Source organism: Dendrobates tinctorius, unplaced genomic scaffold (genome assembly GCF_039654945.1).
Source record: "Dendrobates tinctorius isolate UK_male_01 unplaced genomic scaffold, ASM3965494v1 ptg000102l, whole genome shotgun sequence".
NCBI classification, from domain to species: Eukaryota; Metazoa; Chordata; class Amphibia; order Anura; family Dendrobatidae; genus Dendrobates; species Dendrobates tinctorius.
Window position 1 is genome coordinate 38,042,448 of NW_027361770.1, and position 19,339 is coordinate 38,061,786.

Below are 19,339 nucleotides of genomic sequence, written 5' to 3' on the forward strand. Positions count from 1 at the left end.
GAACAGGAAACTGAGGCTACAATTTGCACAAGCTCATCGAAATTGGACAGTAGAAGATTGGAAAAACGTTGCCTGGTCTGATGAGTCTCGATTTCTGCTGCGACATTCGGATGGTAGGGTCAGAATTTGGCGTAAACAACATGAAAGCATGGATCCATCCTGCCTTGTATCAACGGTTCAGGCTGGTGGTGGTGGTGTCATGGTGTGGGGAATTTTTTCTGGGCACTCTTTGGGCCCCTTGGTACCAATTGAGCATCGTTGCAACGCCACAGCCTACCTGAGTATTGTTGCTGACCATGTCCATCCCTTTATGACCACAATGTACCCAACATCTGATGGCTACTTTCAGCAGGATAATGCGCCATGTCATAAAGCTCGAATCATCTCAGATTGGTTTCTTGAACATGACAATGAGTTTACTGTACTCAAATGGCCTCCTCAGTCACCAGATCTCAATCCAATAGAGCATCTTTGGGATGTGGTGGAACGGGAGATTCGCATCAGGGATGTGCAGCCGACAAATCTGCGCCAACTGTGTGATGCCATCATGTCAATATGGTCCAAAATCTCTGAGGAATGCTTCCAGCACCTTGTTGAATCTCTGCCACGAAGAATTGAGGCAGTTCTGAAGGCAAAAGGGGGTCCAACCCCTTACTAGCATGGTGTACCTAATAAAGTGGCCAGTGAGTGTATATATATATATATAGATTGCGGATATGGAGTTTCTTCCCTGATTTTTATAATATGTAAGGCACACACATAAGGGGATGTTCTCTTACATAGAAATTCTGACAAACATTAAACTTAATGGCATTACAGTAACAGCCAAGCACAAACTCTCACCTGTTACACATGTATGTTAAATGCAAACATATGCATCCAGGTAAAAATGGAAACATATTGAGGAGGCATGAAGGTAGGCAGGGAGGGAGAACAGATCCAGGTGTCTATATAGAATTATTGAAGCAGACCATGAAGTCAATGTAATATAGGCCCAAGGTCTAGAGCAGCAATGAGTAAAGTGCATAGTGCATAGTTTACATCACAAAATGAGCCAGTCATCAAAAGTTTCTGTCAGAATACCCATGGTATGTCACCAAGACTGTCGCCCTCCGCACGCCCTATGATGTCACAGAGCATAGGGAGCGACCTGTAGTCAGTCCTAGTGCGCATGCGCACCCTCAGCAGCCATTTTGTCAGAGCACAAAATCAAGCCCAGAGGTGGACACCTTGGGTAGCAACCTTAAGAGTGTACGGCGCCTCCATAAAAAGAGAAATGCTAATGTACCAATTAACAATGGAAGTGAGTCATAAGTGAAGTGAGGGGGAAAAATAACTGAAAGAAAATAAATGGATTATAATGTATTATGTGAAAAAAGTGAAATGATGAAAAAATATGTATATGTATTACAAGAGAAAAATGAAATGCATGAAATAACAACGAATAAAATTAATGAAAATATAAGAATGATGAATATAAATCAAATATCAGGTAGTAACCCAACATTGAATATGGATCTAATATAAATAAGTGATAATGTGAAAAAAAAGAAAAAAAAGAAAAGGGCACAAGAAACGCCAATAGAAGTGGGCACAACATACTTTATATGCACAGTAATATCAAAAGAAAGCATTAAATATACATAAGCATAGCTGCAGTAAAAAAGGGCTGCAAAGCCAACAAAAAAGTGGCTTAAAAAATCTTTGCCTGCATGGCAAATCTTCATAGAGCTGAAAACTAAGAAGCTCCTGACATCCGGGCCAATGTCATTACACAAAATAGATGGAAGGGGAGGAGATGTATCCGGAATATGCATGGTGGCTTCAGAAGGGGCGTATGAAGATCAAATTGCAGATAAAAGAAACTAACAATCACCACTAAGGACAAAACGTCAATTAAAAATCAAAATTGCAAAGATACACCATGAAAAATAAACAAAATGGTAAAAAAATATATGTAGAAGGTGGGGCCAAATGAGTGGTATAGGCGAGAAAAATCACAAGCAGGGTACAAAACTGAGCTTTTCATTCAGACCTTTTGGAGACATGGTTTCCAGGGTGACAATCCACCTACACTCTCGTTGAGCTAGAATTTGTGTGAGATTGCCACCCCTGGATCCACCATGTATCCTGTCAATGCCTCTAACCCTCAAACCACTGGGATCAGATCCGTGAGCAATCCTAAAGTGCCTTGTTTTAAGCATCAACACATCAGCCACTTTTTTAGCAGCAAGAATATCGCGCACATGTTCACGAGTTCTTGTCTGTGAGACTAACCTAAATGAGGGAACAGAGACAAGTAGCATAATCACGTGTGCGGTGTTACATGAGATGAAATCATGGATTCTGTATTCCCTGCTCCCATCAGTTGATGTAAAGGTCTCACATCTAAGGATATTTGGACAAGCCACGCATGACCCACAGGGGAAGCAGCCGAGTTTGGGGCCACCAGGAAAGAAAGATTTTTGTTTCTGCTGAAAATAAACTGTTTCCAAGTGCATTGCCGCAAAGCATTGCCATTTGCTGTGATTGGAAACCTGCCCTCCAAGTTCATAGTGCTGGTAATAGAGGCTACAGACATCATGTTTTTTTAAAATTTATATCTAAAGGAGTGAAAGCCGGGTTGAAGAGGACATATTCTGGAGTGTCTCAGGAGCTACTGGATGTAACCAATGTTCCACAGTGGAAACCATTGCTCTACGCAGTTGCTTTTCTACATACAACAGTGCAGGTAACATCTGTAAAATTAGCTAAAATAAACTAAAGATTTTTTTTTACGATCCAGTCTTATACTGTGTATTTATTAAGCCTGTATTAATTACAAATGCCCTAAATTCATTTGGAAAAATAATAATAAAGTCCTTTAAATAATGTTTATGGACTGTTTTATGGTACCAAAGGACTTATTTTTTGGCTATAACATTTTTGAGTTTCATGCTCACATTTCAAATCTCTTGCTTTATTCTCCTTTAGGAGAGAAGAAAGTTTGGACCTCTAGGTTGGAATATCCCCTACGAGTTTAACCAAGCCGACTTTGCTGCCAGTGTGCAGTTTGTCCAGAATCATTTGGATGATGTTGGCACCAAACGTCCAGTGAACTGGAATTGTCTGCGCTACATGCTGGGAGAAGTGCAGTACGGTGGCCGTGTAACCGATGATCTCGATAAGACATTGCTAAACACATTTGCTAGAGTCTGGTTTGGAGAACACATGTTTTCTGACAAATTTTGCTTCTATAAAGGCTATGGCATCCCTAAGGGTAAAACAGTAGATGAGTATCTCCAGCACATAGAGCAGCTGCCAATGGTGGACACACCACAGGTAAAAACAGCCTCATACTTGTATAAGTCATATACCTTCGAATTACCATCTCTGGAGGCTTTTGGCAATAAGTCAGGGGTTATATCATCTAGACATACAAAGTTTAATACATTATTTTAGATTTACTACATCCAAAGATCATGCTTGATCATTTAAGGTATCTACTGTACCTTTCTTCTGTACACAACACAAGTATATGTTTTCTTTTCTAACCTTTCTTGTTGTGTTTGAGCAAGCATTAGACATATAATGAATATTTTGTGTTTTTGTTAAAGGTGTTTGGATTACATCCAAATGCAGATATAACCTACCAGACCAACATGGCAAATGAGACTCTAAGCACAATAGTCAATATTCAGCCGAAGGACAGTGGAGGAGGAGCAGGAGAGACCAGAGAAACTATTGTCCAACGTCTTGCAGATGAGATGTTAGAGAAATTGCCAGAAGACTACATTCCACATGAGGTACCATCTTGTTCTTCACTTTGGGTTATGCTTGAATGAGTATGGGTGGCCACATATTCGTCATTCAGTACATATAAGCACAGCCACCCACACAGATGGACATACATTAGACCTCATCTTCACTCGCCTCTGTTCCCTATCTAATCTCACAACCTCTCCCTTCCCCCTATCTCACCACCATCTACTCACCTTCTCATCCTTGTCCTTCTCACCTGCCCCCCATGTCCAGCCACTAGCACATCCTGTGATCTGCAATACAGGGGCACCTCAAGGTACAGTTCTTGCCCCTTTTCTCTTCACACTGTACACTGCGGATTTTAGGTGCAACTCATCTAGCTGCTACTTGCAGAAGTATTCTGATGACTCTGCAATAGTAGGCCTCATCACAGGAGGAGATGAAAGAGAGTACAGAGATACTAACCAAGCTTTTGTGGAGTGGTGTCATAGGAACCACCTTAGGATTAATTCCGGGAAGACCAAGGAATTGGTGGTGGACTTTCGCAAGGGCAAAAATCCACCAGTAGTGGTGAACATTCAGGGAAATTACATTGAGATAGTCGACACCTATAAGTACCTTGGTGTGATCCTCAATAATAAGCTTGACTGGGCCCATCACTTGGATGCAGTGTACAGGAAGGGCCAAAGCAGGCTTTATCTGCTCAGAAGGCTGAGAGCCTTCGGAGTTAGAGGGGCACTCCTTGCATCCTTCTTCAACTCTGTTGTGGCATCAGTCATCTTCTTTGATGTGGCGTGCTGGGGTAGTGGCATATCAACCAGGGACAGGAATAGGCTGGACAAACTGATTAGAAGGGCCAGCATTGTCCTGGGATGCCCCCTTGACCCAGTTCAGGAAGTAGGCGACAGGAGGATACTGGCCAAGGTGAGCTACATGGTGCAGAATGATTCCCATCCCATGCATGAGACCGTGACAAAGATGTGCAGTACTGTCAGTGACCGGCTACTTCATCCTAAATGTGAGAGGGAGCGCTATTGAAAGTCTTTCCTTCCTGCTGCAGTTAGGCTGTATAACCAGCACTGTCCAAAACGGAGAACGACCCAAACAGAGAACTGATAGATCCAAAGTTGTGACAGTCCGGTTACGTTTTTTTTTTTTTTCGTATATGTACCTACCTACTGTCAATGTAATGCCTTTATGCATCTGTATCTGTACTTGTTCCTGCCTTGCTGCTGTAATGCTCTGAATTTCCCCATGGTGGGACGATTAAAGGATTATCTTATCTTATCCTCGCAGAAACCTCGCACACCTAGACATCCACAGACTCTCAGACTCTCTTCTAACTCTGTCCTCCATATCTTCACTCCACAACACGAACAGTGCCACCGCTTTCTACAACGCCACCCTCACATCAGCCATAGACTCAGTCGCTCCTCTCATGCATGGCAAAGTGTGACAAACCAATAGGCAACCCTGGCACAGCAACCTCACCAAAAAACTTCGACAAGCATCCAGGGTTGCGGAGCAGCGTTGGAAGAAAACACGCCTGCCAGACAACTTCACTGCATTCAAACAAGTTACACTTGACTTTAAATCAGCCCTCACCTCTGCTAAACAGACCTATTTCACAAACCTTGTCTCTTCATTATCCCACAACCCAAAACAACTGTTTAGCACATTCAACTCTCTCCTCCGCCCACCACTGCCACCTCCAACTACCCTCATCTCTGCTGAGGACTTTGCCACCTACTTCAAAAAAAAATTGACAAAACAAGACAAACCTTTACAGTTCCACCACCCCAACCACTCCACATGCCAGACCTCTCCCCTTCCCCAATAACCTTCCTTTCCAGCATCACTGAAGGAGAGCTTAATCATCTCCTTTCCAAATCACGCTAAACCACCTGTGCACTTGACCCCATCCCTTCACACCTGCTCCCCAACCTCACTAACATGATCATTCCAGCCCTAACTCATCTCTTCATCCTATCCCTAACTTCTGGTACCTTCCCCTCTGCCTTCAAACATGCCACCATAACACCCATCCTCAAAAAATCAAACCTTGACCCAAATGCTGTGCCCAGCTATCGCCCCATTTCACTGCTCCCGTTTGCTTCCAAATCCTTGAACAGCATGTCCGTGCTCAACTTTCCTCCCACCTCTCATCTAACTCCCTCCTTGACATCCTGCAATCTGGCTTCCGCCCCCACCACTACACTGAAACTGCCCTGACCAAAATTACTAATGACTTACTCACAGCCAAAGCTAACAGACAGTTCTCCATCCTCCTCCTTCTTGACCTGTCCTCTGCCTTTGACACAGATGGCCACTGCCTACTGCTACAGATTCTTTCTTCCCTTGGCATCAAAGACCTTGCCCTGTCCTGGATTTCCTCATACCTTTCTGACCGCACATTCAATGTTTCCCACTCCCACACTACCTCCTCATCCCTCCCCCTCTGTTGGAGTCCTCCAAGGCTCTGTCCTGGGACCCCTATTTTTTTTACATCTATACTCTTGGCCTAGGACAACTCATAAAGTCCCATGGCTTCCAGTACCACCTGTATGCAGATGACACTCAGATCTACCTCTCTGGCCCAGATGTCACCTCTCTGCTGTCCAGAACCCCAGAGTGTCTATCAGCCATATCCTCCTTTTTCACCTCTCACTTCCTAAAACTCAACGTAGACAAAACTGAACTCATTATCTTTCCTCCATGTCATGTATCTTCCCTACCCGATCTATCTATTATGGTAAACGGCATCACGCTCTCTCCTGCACCTGAAATCCACTGCCTCAGAGTAACTCTCGATTCTGCCCTGTCCTTCAAACCACACGTCCAATCTCTTGCCAACTCCTGTCGCCTCCAACTCAAAAATATTTCCAGAATCAGTCCCTTCCTCAGTCCTCAACCTACTAAAATGCTTGTACATGCCCTCATCATCTCCCGCCTTGACTACTGCAACACTCTCCTTTGTGGCCTCCCTGCTAACTCTCTTGCACCACTCCAATCTGTCCTCAATTCTGCTGCCCAACTAATCCACCACTCTCCTCGCTACTCCCCTGTCTACCCCCTCTGCAAATCCCTCCATTGGCTCCCAATTCCCCAACGAATCCAGTTCAAACTACTAACACTGACCTACCTGTTATGAATGAGTCACCAAGGAGGAAAAAACAAAAAGCAAGCTAAGCCCAGAAAACCGGAGAGGTTGGTAACTAGCGGATTGCAGACCCCTGATCCTATCCACAACAACTAGCAGTAGCCGTGGAGCGTGCATACGGTGGTCCTAGACACCTCGTCACGGCCGGAGAACTAAATAAGCCTAAAGAAAGAAAGGGAAAATCTAAACTGCTCCAGAGCAGACCCCAAAGCAATAGACAGCCCCCAACATGTATTGTCGGTGAAACAAGATGAAAACACACACAGATAGAAAGATAGGCTGAGCAAACGATGGGGCCCTCACTAACTAGAAAGGACAGGAAAGAAAAGCTGCTGTCTGCAATCACGCAAAAAACCCTGCCAAAAAAAATGTCCAACACGTCTGATAGAAAAAGGCCCTGAAGTCGCTGGACTTCAAAACACTATATCAGCACTCAGATATATTCTGAAGACAGAGCAAAAGAGATCAACTGATCAGAGACAAAATGGGGATTCAGCCCAGTCCCAGCCAGGGCTGGCTGAACACAAAAACTAAGTAAACCAGACAAAACTCATATGAACAATAGCAGAGAAAACTTAGCTTTCGGAAGGCAGGAACCAAACTGGAAACCAAAAGCCACAGTCAGGAAAAATCACCAGCAAGAAACTAGGGAGTCGGCTGCCTTAAATCCAATCAGAAACTCCTGATGTCCAATCGCAGTCCTCTTCCTCAGGTGGCCGGTCTCTGCCATTTAGATCAGCTTCATTACCTCCCTTCACCAACAGAGGGAGTCCAGATAGAGAACTCACTACTCCTCTGTCAGCACAGTCAGCTCCATAACCCTCACCAGAAGCCAGAGGCAAACCCGAAAATGAGCTCACAACACAAAGCCATCCACAACCTTTCCCCTCCCTATATCTCTGAACTAATCTCCCAATATCTTCCCTCACGTAATCTTCGATCCTCCCAAGACCTCCTACTCTCCTCCACACTTATTCGTTCCTCAGACAACTGCCTCCAAGATTTCTCCCGAATATCCCCTATCCTCTGGAATGCCATGCCTCAAAGCGTCCGATTATCCACCACCCTCGGATTCTTCAAGCGGAACCTGAAAACCCATCTTGTCAGGAAAGCTTACAGCCTGCGATGACCATTCTGCCGCCTCACCACCGCCTGAGCTGCCACCTCATTACCACCAGAGCTGCTGCACCCCCGACCTTCTGTCTCTTCTCCACTATCCCGTAGAATGTAAGTCCGCAAGGACAGGGTCCCCTCCCCTCTGTACCAGTCTGACATTGTAAATTTGTTTACTGTTAACGATATCTATAACTTTGTATGTAACCCCCCTTCTCATGTACAGCACCATGGAATTAATGGCGCTATATAAATAAATAATAATAATAAGCAAGTGTAGAGCTATGTTTAGATTTGGATGTAACAATTCTCACTAAATAAGATGCAGCACTGTAAAATACCAGCTGTGCAAGCTTGTTCACATGTCCAAGATGATTTAATTACCCTCAGTAAATGTCTTCATGCATCTGCTGCTGACATCAATCTGCTTATTGATCTTTTATTTTAGTAACATTACAACATATTGCCTAAGTACTTTAAGCATAGAAGACTTGATGTTGCTACATTTTACATCTAAGGCCAGAATTTGAGATGCTGCCTTGAGACATCCAATCATATAGAGTTATTGATTGGATCTACCCAAAAGAATTCAAGAAATAATTGCTTGTGCATGTTTTTCATATTGATCAATTCACAGGTCTCTAATGTGATACTTGAAAAATAAATACTGCCCATCATTAACATAGTGGTTGATTTTCAAGCTGAAACAGATGTATTAAACCATTACTTTAGTCAGTGAAGGTTCAGTATTGTTTATTGTAGAGTTTATTATACATTTATATTACATTTATAGTAATTATTGACCTATAACCTACAGGAGCAACAGAGAGGTCTGTGGTGAGGTCATCATTGTGGGACTGACGCATGCCATCACATTCCTGTACACTGTTGTTGTGGTCAACATAACTGCCAGTCGCAGTTGCACACTGTGAGACAGTGACCGGCATTGTAGTAAATGGCTGGTATGTGTCGCAGAGGGGGAGGTCCTCTGCACTGTAAGCCAAAAATGTTGCTCTGGGACCTGTAGTTCTACGAACTTTTGTTTTTGTTTATAAGGGGGCTTACAGGGTTAACCAGAGAGCTGGGTGGGACTGGCTAACCACACACCCCCACCTATGGGGGTGGTTTCAGCTACATAATGTGACCATGGTTTGGGTCACATGATCGGTGTGTAAGGTCCTGGATGGTCTCTGTGTTGGAAGGTCCTGTGAATAGACCGGATTTCTGAAAAGCACATGGCGAGGCCATGGACCTAAAGACCTGTGTGTTGGAAGGTCCTATGAGTGGATGGCCTTCCTGAATAGCACACGGAGAGGCCGTGTACCTGGAAGGTCCTATGAGTGGACGGACTTCCTGAATAGTACACGGAGAGACCGTGTACCTGGATGGCCTATGTGTTGTAAGGTCCTATGAGTGGATGGACTTAATGAATAGCACATGAAGAGGCCATGGACCTAGATGGTCACTGTGTTGTAAGGTCCCACGAGGGAACTGGATTCCTGAAGAGCACATGGTGGGACCATGTGTGTGCAGAATCTGTTACAGCACTGCATTGGGGAAGCTATGGACCTTCTGAGGGTCTGGAACCGTCAGTAGTGCCCTGGTCGCAAGGATGGTGATCCCAGTGAGGCAGCTTCCCCAGAAGCTAGGACTGATGAGGAGTCAGAGTGTGGAGCCGGAGCTTCTGTAAGGTAACTGCAGACAAGGGGGCTATAGTAAGGGCAGACGAGTATCTGCCATTGGAACAGACTGTTGGTGCTTGTTATGTTCAGGGGAAGTTAATGAACTGTGCGGTCACCCACGGTAACTGGATGAAGTGAGGTCCAGTGTGCTTACAGACTGCAATCTAATGTCATGTGGCATGGAGTAAAGTTGTGAGAGACATTGGTACGGCGTGCGGTCACCCACGGTAACTGGACAAAGTGAGGTCCGGCGTGTTTAGTGACTGCGAGTTAAAACCGTGTACGATGAAGTGCTATGGACTATATGTTAGGTCTGTGATATATAACATGGTGTACGGTAGTTTATGAATGCATAATAAACTGCATGGACTGTTTGAGTGAAAAACAACATTCCTGTGTGCCTTAATCCCGTTGCCAAGTGAGTGTCCTCCAACACATGCAGTAAGCGCTGGCTTATAACACATTCAGCATTTGGTCAGTATTTCACATCAGTATCTGCAAGCCAAAACCAGGAGTGGGTGATAAATACAGAAGTGGTGATGTGTTTCTATTATACTTTTCCTCTGATTGTCCCACTCCTGGTTTTGGCTTACAGATACTTATGTAAAATACTGACCAAATACTCAACCTGTGAACGTGGCCTAATAGTTCCAGCCATGGTGCCTACCTGCCATTTACAGTCTAAATAAGAGTGACAGCTGCAGTGTTCTCAGTACAGTGGCAGCCCCAGTGTTCCCGTGGCTATTCCAATCTATACAACACTTTGGTCTAATAAACTTTCTAGCCACAGCTCCACCATAACATTTCCAGTCACTGAGTCCCTACTATATCCAATTATTTCTTGTAATTTTTTTCTAAGGTTATTTTACCAGCCATACAAAGAGACTACTATCCAGCTTGCACAGGAGACAACATGGTGTCACACTACTGGCTGGCTGATGCACGGATGTATCAGACCTGTCACATTTTGCTCCCTAGGAGAGCTAATTTGCACATAAAGTATAAAGTAATTGATTAATGTATTTGTATCATACTTTAGAGGAATGGTGTTACCCCAATTTCCAGACTATAGCCTTTGTTTTAAAAATGGGTTAATTTTATATTGAAATGATACAATAAATATGAATGATTGCGGCAGGATAAGATGTCTTACTAATTATTGCTGGCAATTAGGAGTATTCTGTTTATTTTACTTTTAAGGCGCCTAGCTAAATATTTACTTTGTATTCTTATACAATAAGTGCGCTTTTCATGCATACGAGCAGAGACAAATTGTCTGTCTTTATCTCCTTTGGGCCGCATTTCAGCACATTTTAAGAGTATGAATGTATTAGTGTGAGGGAAAAGTCTGTTGTCTGTCATATTGAAATGCAGAGGAGAATTAGGTGCTGAAAATGTAGATGAGCAAATTGTATGAAGGTAGGTTGAAAAGAATATATTAAAATCAAGTTTCATTATGAAACCTCCAAAAAGAGATAAAACCTGTTCATCACTGCCGGGAATAATCAGGCTCTTGTAAAGGAACACTTACAGTGGGAATTTCATTGCATATTGGCAGAGCTATAAACACAACATATTGGCCTTCACCCAGATGCACATAAACCGCCTTAACATGTACGGATATAAAAATAACGCTTTTTAAATACACTTACCATTTTCTATCAAAAGATAACTTCTAAGTACTAAAAACATTTGTTCCCCAGTCATATTATTTCATCCTTAAGGCAGGTTAAGTAACGCTGTGATGAAAAGGGCTAAAGTGACTGCCTTTTATTGCTGTATACATCCAAATTATGTATTTGCTACTTAATTCTAGAAAATTACCATTTAATTGTATTACATCCTGGTAGTTTTTTGTTAAAGAGGACATTTCTTCAGTTTGAGTATGTTAAACTCACCACAACATGGAATAGTAGCTGCAAAGTTGGGTAAAATGTAGTTTTTATTTTCAACTTCTCCTCTCTGTTGCAGAGATTTTTGCTTGTAAAGTTTATATTATAATTTAACCTAATTTAAGGGGCGTTATCAGAGATTTGTTGCTGGAATCATGTACTTCATAAGCAAACAGCAGCATGAATGGTAAAAATAATACTGCCCTAAAATAGCTTACAACAGGTTTCTCAATGTAAGACATGTAATTACAGAAAGTCTTCTCTCCTCACTGGTCTCACTGCAGAGTTATAACATATGTGGGGTGTAGAGCATAGATTACTAACCTCTTTCAGCTTTCCTTTCACAGCATTGTGAGGGAGGGGTAGGGCTGGCAGCATTGTGAAAAGAGAGCTGCAGTTTTAGAGGTGTTTATAATGAGACAAAGTTCAGCTCTGCTGTACTACCTCTCCCTCCATACTGACTGCTGTGGGGGAAACTGAAGAAATGTTCATAATAACACACATCTCAGCAACTATTTCATGTTGTGGCCAGTTTGACATACTAAAACTGGTGAAAGGCCCTTTAAGATATGGTATAGTATGTGACTGGAAATGGAGTTACAATGGAAAAGTGATATTTAATTAACCTTATGAGAATCTCAACTTAGTCACGCTTATACAGGGCTGCTGAAAAATGGCATAAAAAGAAAACCAACAATATTTCAATAAATTGTTCACATGTTTATTCACTGTCTCCAATGAGTATCTATATTTACTTTGCACCTTGATATTTTATCAGATATTTAGATTTTAAGGCACAACATATGGATACTGTTTCTCTACATTAGAGAGTGGGTGGCAAATTTAAAACAAAGCTGACTAAAGTGGAGCTATCTGCTATAAATCTCCTCCATAAAACTATGCAGGTAATGAGAACATGCTGTTAGCAACACAGGACGGGTACAGCATGGGAGAAACTCATCAGGTAGTGTTAGGTGCACACTCCAGGGGTGTGCAATCTTCTTAATTGTCTGCTGCCAAATCTGATCTCAAATGGATGTATGTGAACACGGAGAATGACCACATTCGACCTTCAATGGCATTCAAAAGCAGTAGCTCTCTTTATTAAGGAAGTTACATGGGTTTATATAGACAATTGCTTATCTTCATGATCATTGCTAAAATCTGTAATTACTACCTTCTTGGTTATTGTAGCTGCGCAATAACCTTTATTAGCGAAAGCAGAGCAAACAGATCAATGTCTACAAAAGCACATAAGACTTATGAGGTCGCTGACAATAACATAGGTGTGGTACAGGATGTCAGCACCATTTATCTTCATTAATTCTTTACATCCTTATCAGTAGGAGCAAGACGTTATAATGCTAAATTCGTACAAGGTATACTTGTTATAGAAATTTTGGCAACTGGAAATCAATTCCATATATCAGTCAAACAGCATACAATAAATGGTGCAATATAGGGTGAGATTTTACGTGATAGACTTCAATAAACTATAAGAAAGAGGCACAGGGTTATGCAAAATGGGCACAACACCAGTGTAGGCATGACAAATGATAGGATGGAGATGCTGCCATATTAGATTAGAAGGGATGTGAAATGAATAGCTTCAAACTCTACAATAGGACTTATGTGGGTACACAAAGATTCCATGGAAGTGATTAAGTAGATGAAGTTTTATTAAGGAACTCCAAAAACAGCACGTTTCAAGACAATACAGGCCACTTTATCAAGTTAGAAATCTTTAATAAAACTTAATTTACTTTATAACTTCTATTGGATATTTTTACAGCCACATCTTCCCTAGAGTTTGTGAGTACTCTTTCCACATCCCTCCTATCCTGAAATATCTGAGTACGGTTATTTCTGTGCAATGTGCAATTGTGTTGGAAAAATTCCTGACTGGCTGTGTGAAGAATATTCAGAATTGAGAGTCCTCAGTGTTTGATACCTTTTAATGGTTAACTAAAAAGATGGTAACAAATTACAAGCTTTCAAGACTACTCAGGTCTCTTCATCAGGCTAGACTAATACAAAATCTGAAGAATCACATATTTTTACACAACAGGACACAGGAATAATGCAACAGATTAAACAAGTAATGTGAAGCAGAACTATCAATATGGGAGAGAAATAAACAGTTGTGGACATAAATATCGGAACAGTTCATAGATAAGACTGGCTGTGTGTTACACTAGCAAAAATCAGCTGTTAGCTAAGGGTGCCAGGAGTAGGACCTAGTGGCTGCATATTGAGAGAGATATCTTCTGATGAGATAATCTCTTTAACTTGTGACTTGTGGCTCTGGCTCCAGAAGTCCTAAGAAAAAGATATTATCAAAATATATGGTTTCATACCCTGTTTTGTATGTCATTGGATTAAAATCAATTGAATACAGATATTTTTGTACTGTTGTATTTTTAACATATCTTCTCCGACGTTTTTGTCCGATAGGTTAAAGCTCGCCTTCAGAAGATGGGCTCTATTCAACCAATGAATATATTCTTGAGGCAAGAGATTGATCGTATGCAGCGTGTGATCGCAAGAGTTAGGAGTACACTTACTGACCTTAAACTGGCAATTGATGGTAAGAATATTTCATTTCTGATATACTTACATCTACACAATAAGTGTGATTAACTTTTTGTCTTAAATATCTTTTTAGAAGATTTAATTTAATATGAAAAAAGTAATCATAGCAGAAAATAATAGGGTATGGAATGAGTACCATATATGTGGAAATTCTAAATAGACTTGACGATATCCCAAGCTTTCTTCAAAACATGACCTGTCTGATGAAGAGGGGGGGGGGAAGCCTGTAGAGTTGTAATATTTTGCCTTAATTTTTAGTCACAACATCTACCAGTTTGTCATTTTCTATTTAGTAAAATAGAGTCTGCAATTGAGGCTCCAATGGAGTTGTGAACCTTGCCATATTGGACACTTGGCCTAAAGCTTATCCAATTCAGCCTCTCATATGAATGAGTGGGAAAATTATACTTTGATCCTTGAATTTTCTATAAAGGAATTCTTATAGAGCTTTTCCAGGAATAAGTTTCTTAAGCCTATCTGCTTGTACTGGTTTAAACTAATAAAAAGAACTGTTACTTACTGACACTCCCCATGTGCAGCGCCTACTATCTGCTACCGCACTAGTCATTTTTTTACAGGCTGCAGCGGAGATGTCACAAATGCTTTTTATTATTTTAACCCATCTGAAGCCAATAGATGGAACAAACTTGTTCACGTAAACCTCTTTATACTAAAATCTTTTCTATCATTAAAAAATACACCTTTTTTTTAGATGTCAAAAACTGTTAAAATGATATTTATAAAAAATGTTAAAAATTCTGTATCTATTGAATTACTGGTTTTACAAATGTCACCTGGCTGTGAAATATCATCCACCAGAAAACCTTTTCAGTAATATTTTTTTATGCAATAAACCCTCAACTTTAGCTTTTAGTAATTTTGATAGAAAAGGTTTGTAGATTCTCTCGGCAATTTAGGTCATAAATAAATTGTACTGTATGTCGGGAAAATCACACCAAATGTTCAGTGTCTGTGTTGTATATGGATTGTTCTTCCAATTTTTATGTATTTTTAGTAACTGTGTGTACAGCCTTCCATATTTTATATGTGATTTAGACAGACTTAAAGGCATTCTATGGGAAACGAACAAAAATATAAATAAAAAATCAATTATTGGAAATAAATTGATAACTACTTTTATATATTTATTCTTACCATGTTTAGGATGCAATTATGAGGTGTTTTTTAAATGGCTGCCTTCACATTACCAAACACAAAACCCGTTATAGTCACACAGGAGGATAGGATGTGGGGGCAGAGAAAGTTTTCCTGCCTTATCTGACCATTAGCTATGAGGAAAGACAGGAGGAATGTGTGTATATCAAAGCAAAGATAACATCTCAGCTGAAGCACAGGCAGGATGTTATGTTGAGAGAGGAGGACAATTGGGACAATGTGAAAGCTGTGGAAGACATCATTTACTAAGAGAAAGAGCAGCAAAATTTACACTTTGTTAGAAAACGAAATCTCCCATAGCCTGCGTTTCATCATTTCGTCCCTTCCCTCCTTTCTATTCACAACTTCTGAACTAGATGCATGTGCTTCAGCTGAGATGTTCTTTCAGCTTTGATATACGCATATTCCTCCAGCCTTTTCCTTAGCTAATTGCCAAAGAAGGCAGGAGCACTTTCTGTGCTCACCTAAAGGAAACCTGCCAGGTCCTCCATGCCCTCTAAATCACCAGAAATAGACTATTTGTTGCTAAATACTCTGCATATCCATCCCTTTATAATCTTTAATGCCTAGACCTTTGTTTTCATATTCTAATTATGCATTAGACTAGTCCATGGGGTGTTGTTTTCCCCAGACTAGTCTGCCATTACAGCATGTTATCCTGCACTTGTTGGTGTGATAACATGATTTGCAAGAGCTGGCATAATTGCCAGCACGCATGCCCACGCATGCAGCGGCCTTTTTACCCACATCATTACTTCTCTGAAGCTTGGTGCATACTTCCTGGCTTCAGAGGCGCACTATGCACATCCAGAAGTGAGGAAGACACACACAGGGGCGTAATAACATGCTGTGAGGACCAACTAGTCTGGGGAAAACCACACCCCATTGACTTGTCAAAGGGCCAATTAGCATATGAAATGCAACTAAAGGTGTTAAACATTATAGAGGGCAAGTTAAGTATGATATTTAGCAACAAATAGTTGTAATGCTAATCCTGGTTTTCCTGTGTGTTCTCTTTCCCTCCTCCTTTCCCCAGGGCCTGCACACCAGGCACAGGTCTCCCAACAGTCTACCTAATGTGCACGCTCGCCATTTCTTAAAGTGCCAGCAAGCGCACTCTGGAAATGCCCCAGCCAATAGCTGGGAGGCATCAAGTGTTGTTGTGCAACTACTGTGTTGCCAAGTCCCTTTATCCTGTGTTGCATGTGTCTGAAGCTTTTCCTATATCCAGTGTTGTATAGTCCAGAACCCTTAAGCCACCTTGGCAGTACCCCAATCTTGAAGCCGCACCTGAATCCTGAAGCTGCACCCGCTGCTATGAATAGGTCACCAAGGAGGATGGCAGGAATAGGCTAGACCACTGGGAAACCAGAAAGGTTGGTAACTTAGCGGATTGCAGACCCTTAATCCTAACAACACATCTAGCAGTAGCCGTGGGGTGTACCTACGATGCCCTAGACGCCTCGGCACAGCCGGAGAACTAACTAAGCTTAAAGCAAGAAAGGTGAAATCTTAACTGCCCCGGAGTAGAACCCCAAAGAAATAGATAGCCCCCAAACATATATTGTTGGTGAGACAAGATGAGGCACAAACACAGGCAGAAAATAGACTGAGCAAATAATGGGGCCCAAACTGTCTACATAGGATAGGAAAGTAAAGACACTGTCTGCAATCACGCAAAAACCCTAAAAAATCCAACATGTCTGATGCACAAAAAACACTGAGGTCTCACGACCTCTCCCCCACTATATCAGCATTCTGGTGTGAACTGGCAGCAAAGCAAAAGAGAGTAATATAACAGGGGACTGAACAAACTGACACAAGCTGTAACATATGGAGCGGGGCCAAGCACTGCCCCAGCAGGGAGCACGCTGAACCCTCACGCTGAACCCTCACAGCAAAGCAGAAAGAGGCAAAACCAGATCAGATGCAAAGGATTAGCAAATGAACAACTTAACTGAAAAATGCAGGATCAGGCAGGAGACAGCAGACCTCAAAATGCACAGGAATAAACCAATTACCAGCAGCAACTGAGAGAAACCTGCTCACTTATATCCTCCCAGTCAGTAACCCCTGATTTCCAATCATCGTCGTCAGGTGGCAGACTTCTGTCAACCCAGCCAGCTCCACTACCTGCAGTAACCACCAGAGGAAGCCCCGACACAGAAGTCAGATCAAGAGAATTCACAACAACCCGCGGTACCTGAACCCTGACACTGCTCCAGCGGTACCTGAGCCTGAAATCACTGTACCTGAAGCCACACTTGTTGTGGATTTATTTTTGATGTGGGTAGATTTACCCCTGTGCGTACTGTGGCCTGTCCTGATTAGACAGAGTCTTATTGAGCGCTCAAAGGAAAAGAGGAAGCTACACGTAGTTAGCAACAACTCATTCCAGCAGAACTCTGGAAACTTTATTCATGTATGGTCTTTTATCAGTTCGTATAAAGGAGTGGTTACTCATTAACATAAAGGTTTTACTTCTTAGCTAATTGGTCAGTTTAAATGCATGAACATATATGGGTGTCCGACCTGGGGTTATTTAGACACCACGTGATTTACTGTCCGGAGTCTTGCACTTGTCAGCAAGTCTCCAATATCGGCCGGAGCACCTGGCCTAAGTTCCTCATTCCCTATGTCTGCTAGATATTTCTCAAATCACAAGACAATGAGATGACTGGGTAGCAGGTTATTTCCACCAACTAGTTATAAGGTTCAAACTGTGAATATGTACCTGTGTGCAGTATATATGAGTATATAGCAGTATATAGCCTATATACGAGTACATGAGTATATAGCCTATAGCAGGCAAGTGAGATCTATATGAAATACATATATCTTTCCATAACAATCCCCCCTTAGATATCACTTGCCCTAAAACCCTGCTCCTGGCCCAAAGCGCTGCAACTCTTTTATGCTGCCAGTGGACTGACATATGCCTAGTGCATACATCCTCCTCTGTACAGACTTTCGCAAATGGGCGGCCAGGAGATCTGTCCCTAAAGGGGGTGTGGTGCAATGTAATCAAAGTCTTAGTTAGCAGTCTATGCAGTCAGTGCATGTGTATTCTCCGTCAGGTAGGTAATTTATTCAGTCAGGGAGGTCATCCACAACATCATTCCAGCTCAGGTGTATCTTCTGGTATGAAGGCCTTTTCCTGCAATGCGATGCGTGGATCCAGGCGGGGTTTTCCCTCCAGGTCGGTGGCGTCAGCACTTGGTGAAAAAAACGTTTGTAAAGAGAAGCACTCGATCCCATATCCGATGGCCCTTCTCCAACACTCAGCAGTCTCCTGACTTCAGGACATGCATACCAGGCACCGAATCTGGACCTGGCAATGAGGGAGAAAAACTCGAGAATGGACATTAGCCAAAATTCTTGATAAATTCAATTACACATGCAGACAAAGTATCATATTGCATAGTCAACTGCTAAGTAAAGAATACCCCTAAACTGGGTTTTTTACCCAAATAAAGTTTCATATTGGTGACAGCTTTTTCTGAGCCTATCGGAGTGTCTAATGCCAGGGTTTGTCTGTCTCTTGAGCAAATTTTTTAGCATGCTGCTCTTAAGTGTCCCACCTAGTCTATGGTGTGGGATGGTGAGTAGTGTGTAGGCCTAAGTCTGACCCTACTGCTGATCAGGTCTTTTGTGTTAGGTTTGCTGTGTATGCGGGTCCCTGATCACTTGCTATTGCTTTCTGGAAACCCCATATCTGCACACTATTTTTGAGAGTAGCTTCTTTGCAGTAGTCTTCACCAACTGGTTCCTTACTGGGAAGTCTTCAGGCCAGATGATGTGGGGGAACTTTTCCCGCTTGTCCGATGTTAAATTTGTCGGTGGCCGAACAGCTGCTGGGAATCTTCGCTGTTTAGGTGTGAGTTGAGTCCAATCAGGTCATTCATCTGTGTCTTCAATTCTGTGTGGGGGCCATGTGCCCATTGAACCACCGTAGGGTACACATTTTGAGATAGACTGGGTCT

The 19,339-nt window shown here is 42.2% G+C and overlaps 1 protein-coding gene across 1 annotated transcript in view; it reads left to right on the forward strand.

Annotated features, from left to right (window-relative positions):
* LOC141099782 (dynein axonemal heavy chain 5-like) overlaps positions 1-19,339 on the forward strand; it is a 587,253-nt gene that overhangs the window by 514,821 nt on the left and 53,093 nt on the right. Inside the window, exons 71-74 of the mRNA XM_073587845.1 lie at positions 2,610-2,731; positions 2,974-3,321; positions 3,597-3,785; positions 14,043-14,175. Coding sequence (XP_073443946.1) covers positions 2,610-2,731; positions 2,974-3,321; positions 3,597-3,785; positions 14,043-14,175 — 792 coding nt within the window. The remainder of the gene's footprint in view (positions 1-2,609; positions 2,732-2,973; positions 3,322-3,596; positions 3,786-14,042; positions 14,176-19,339) is intronic.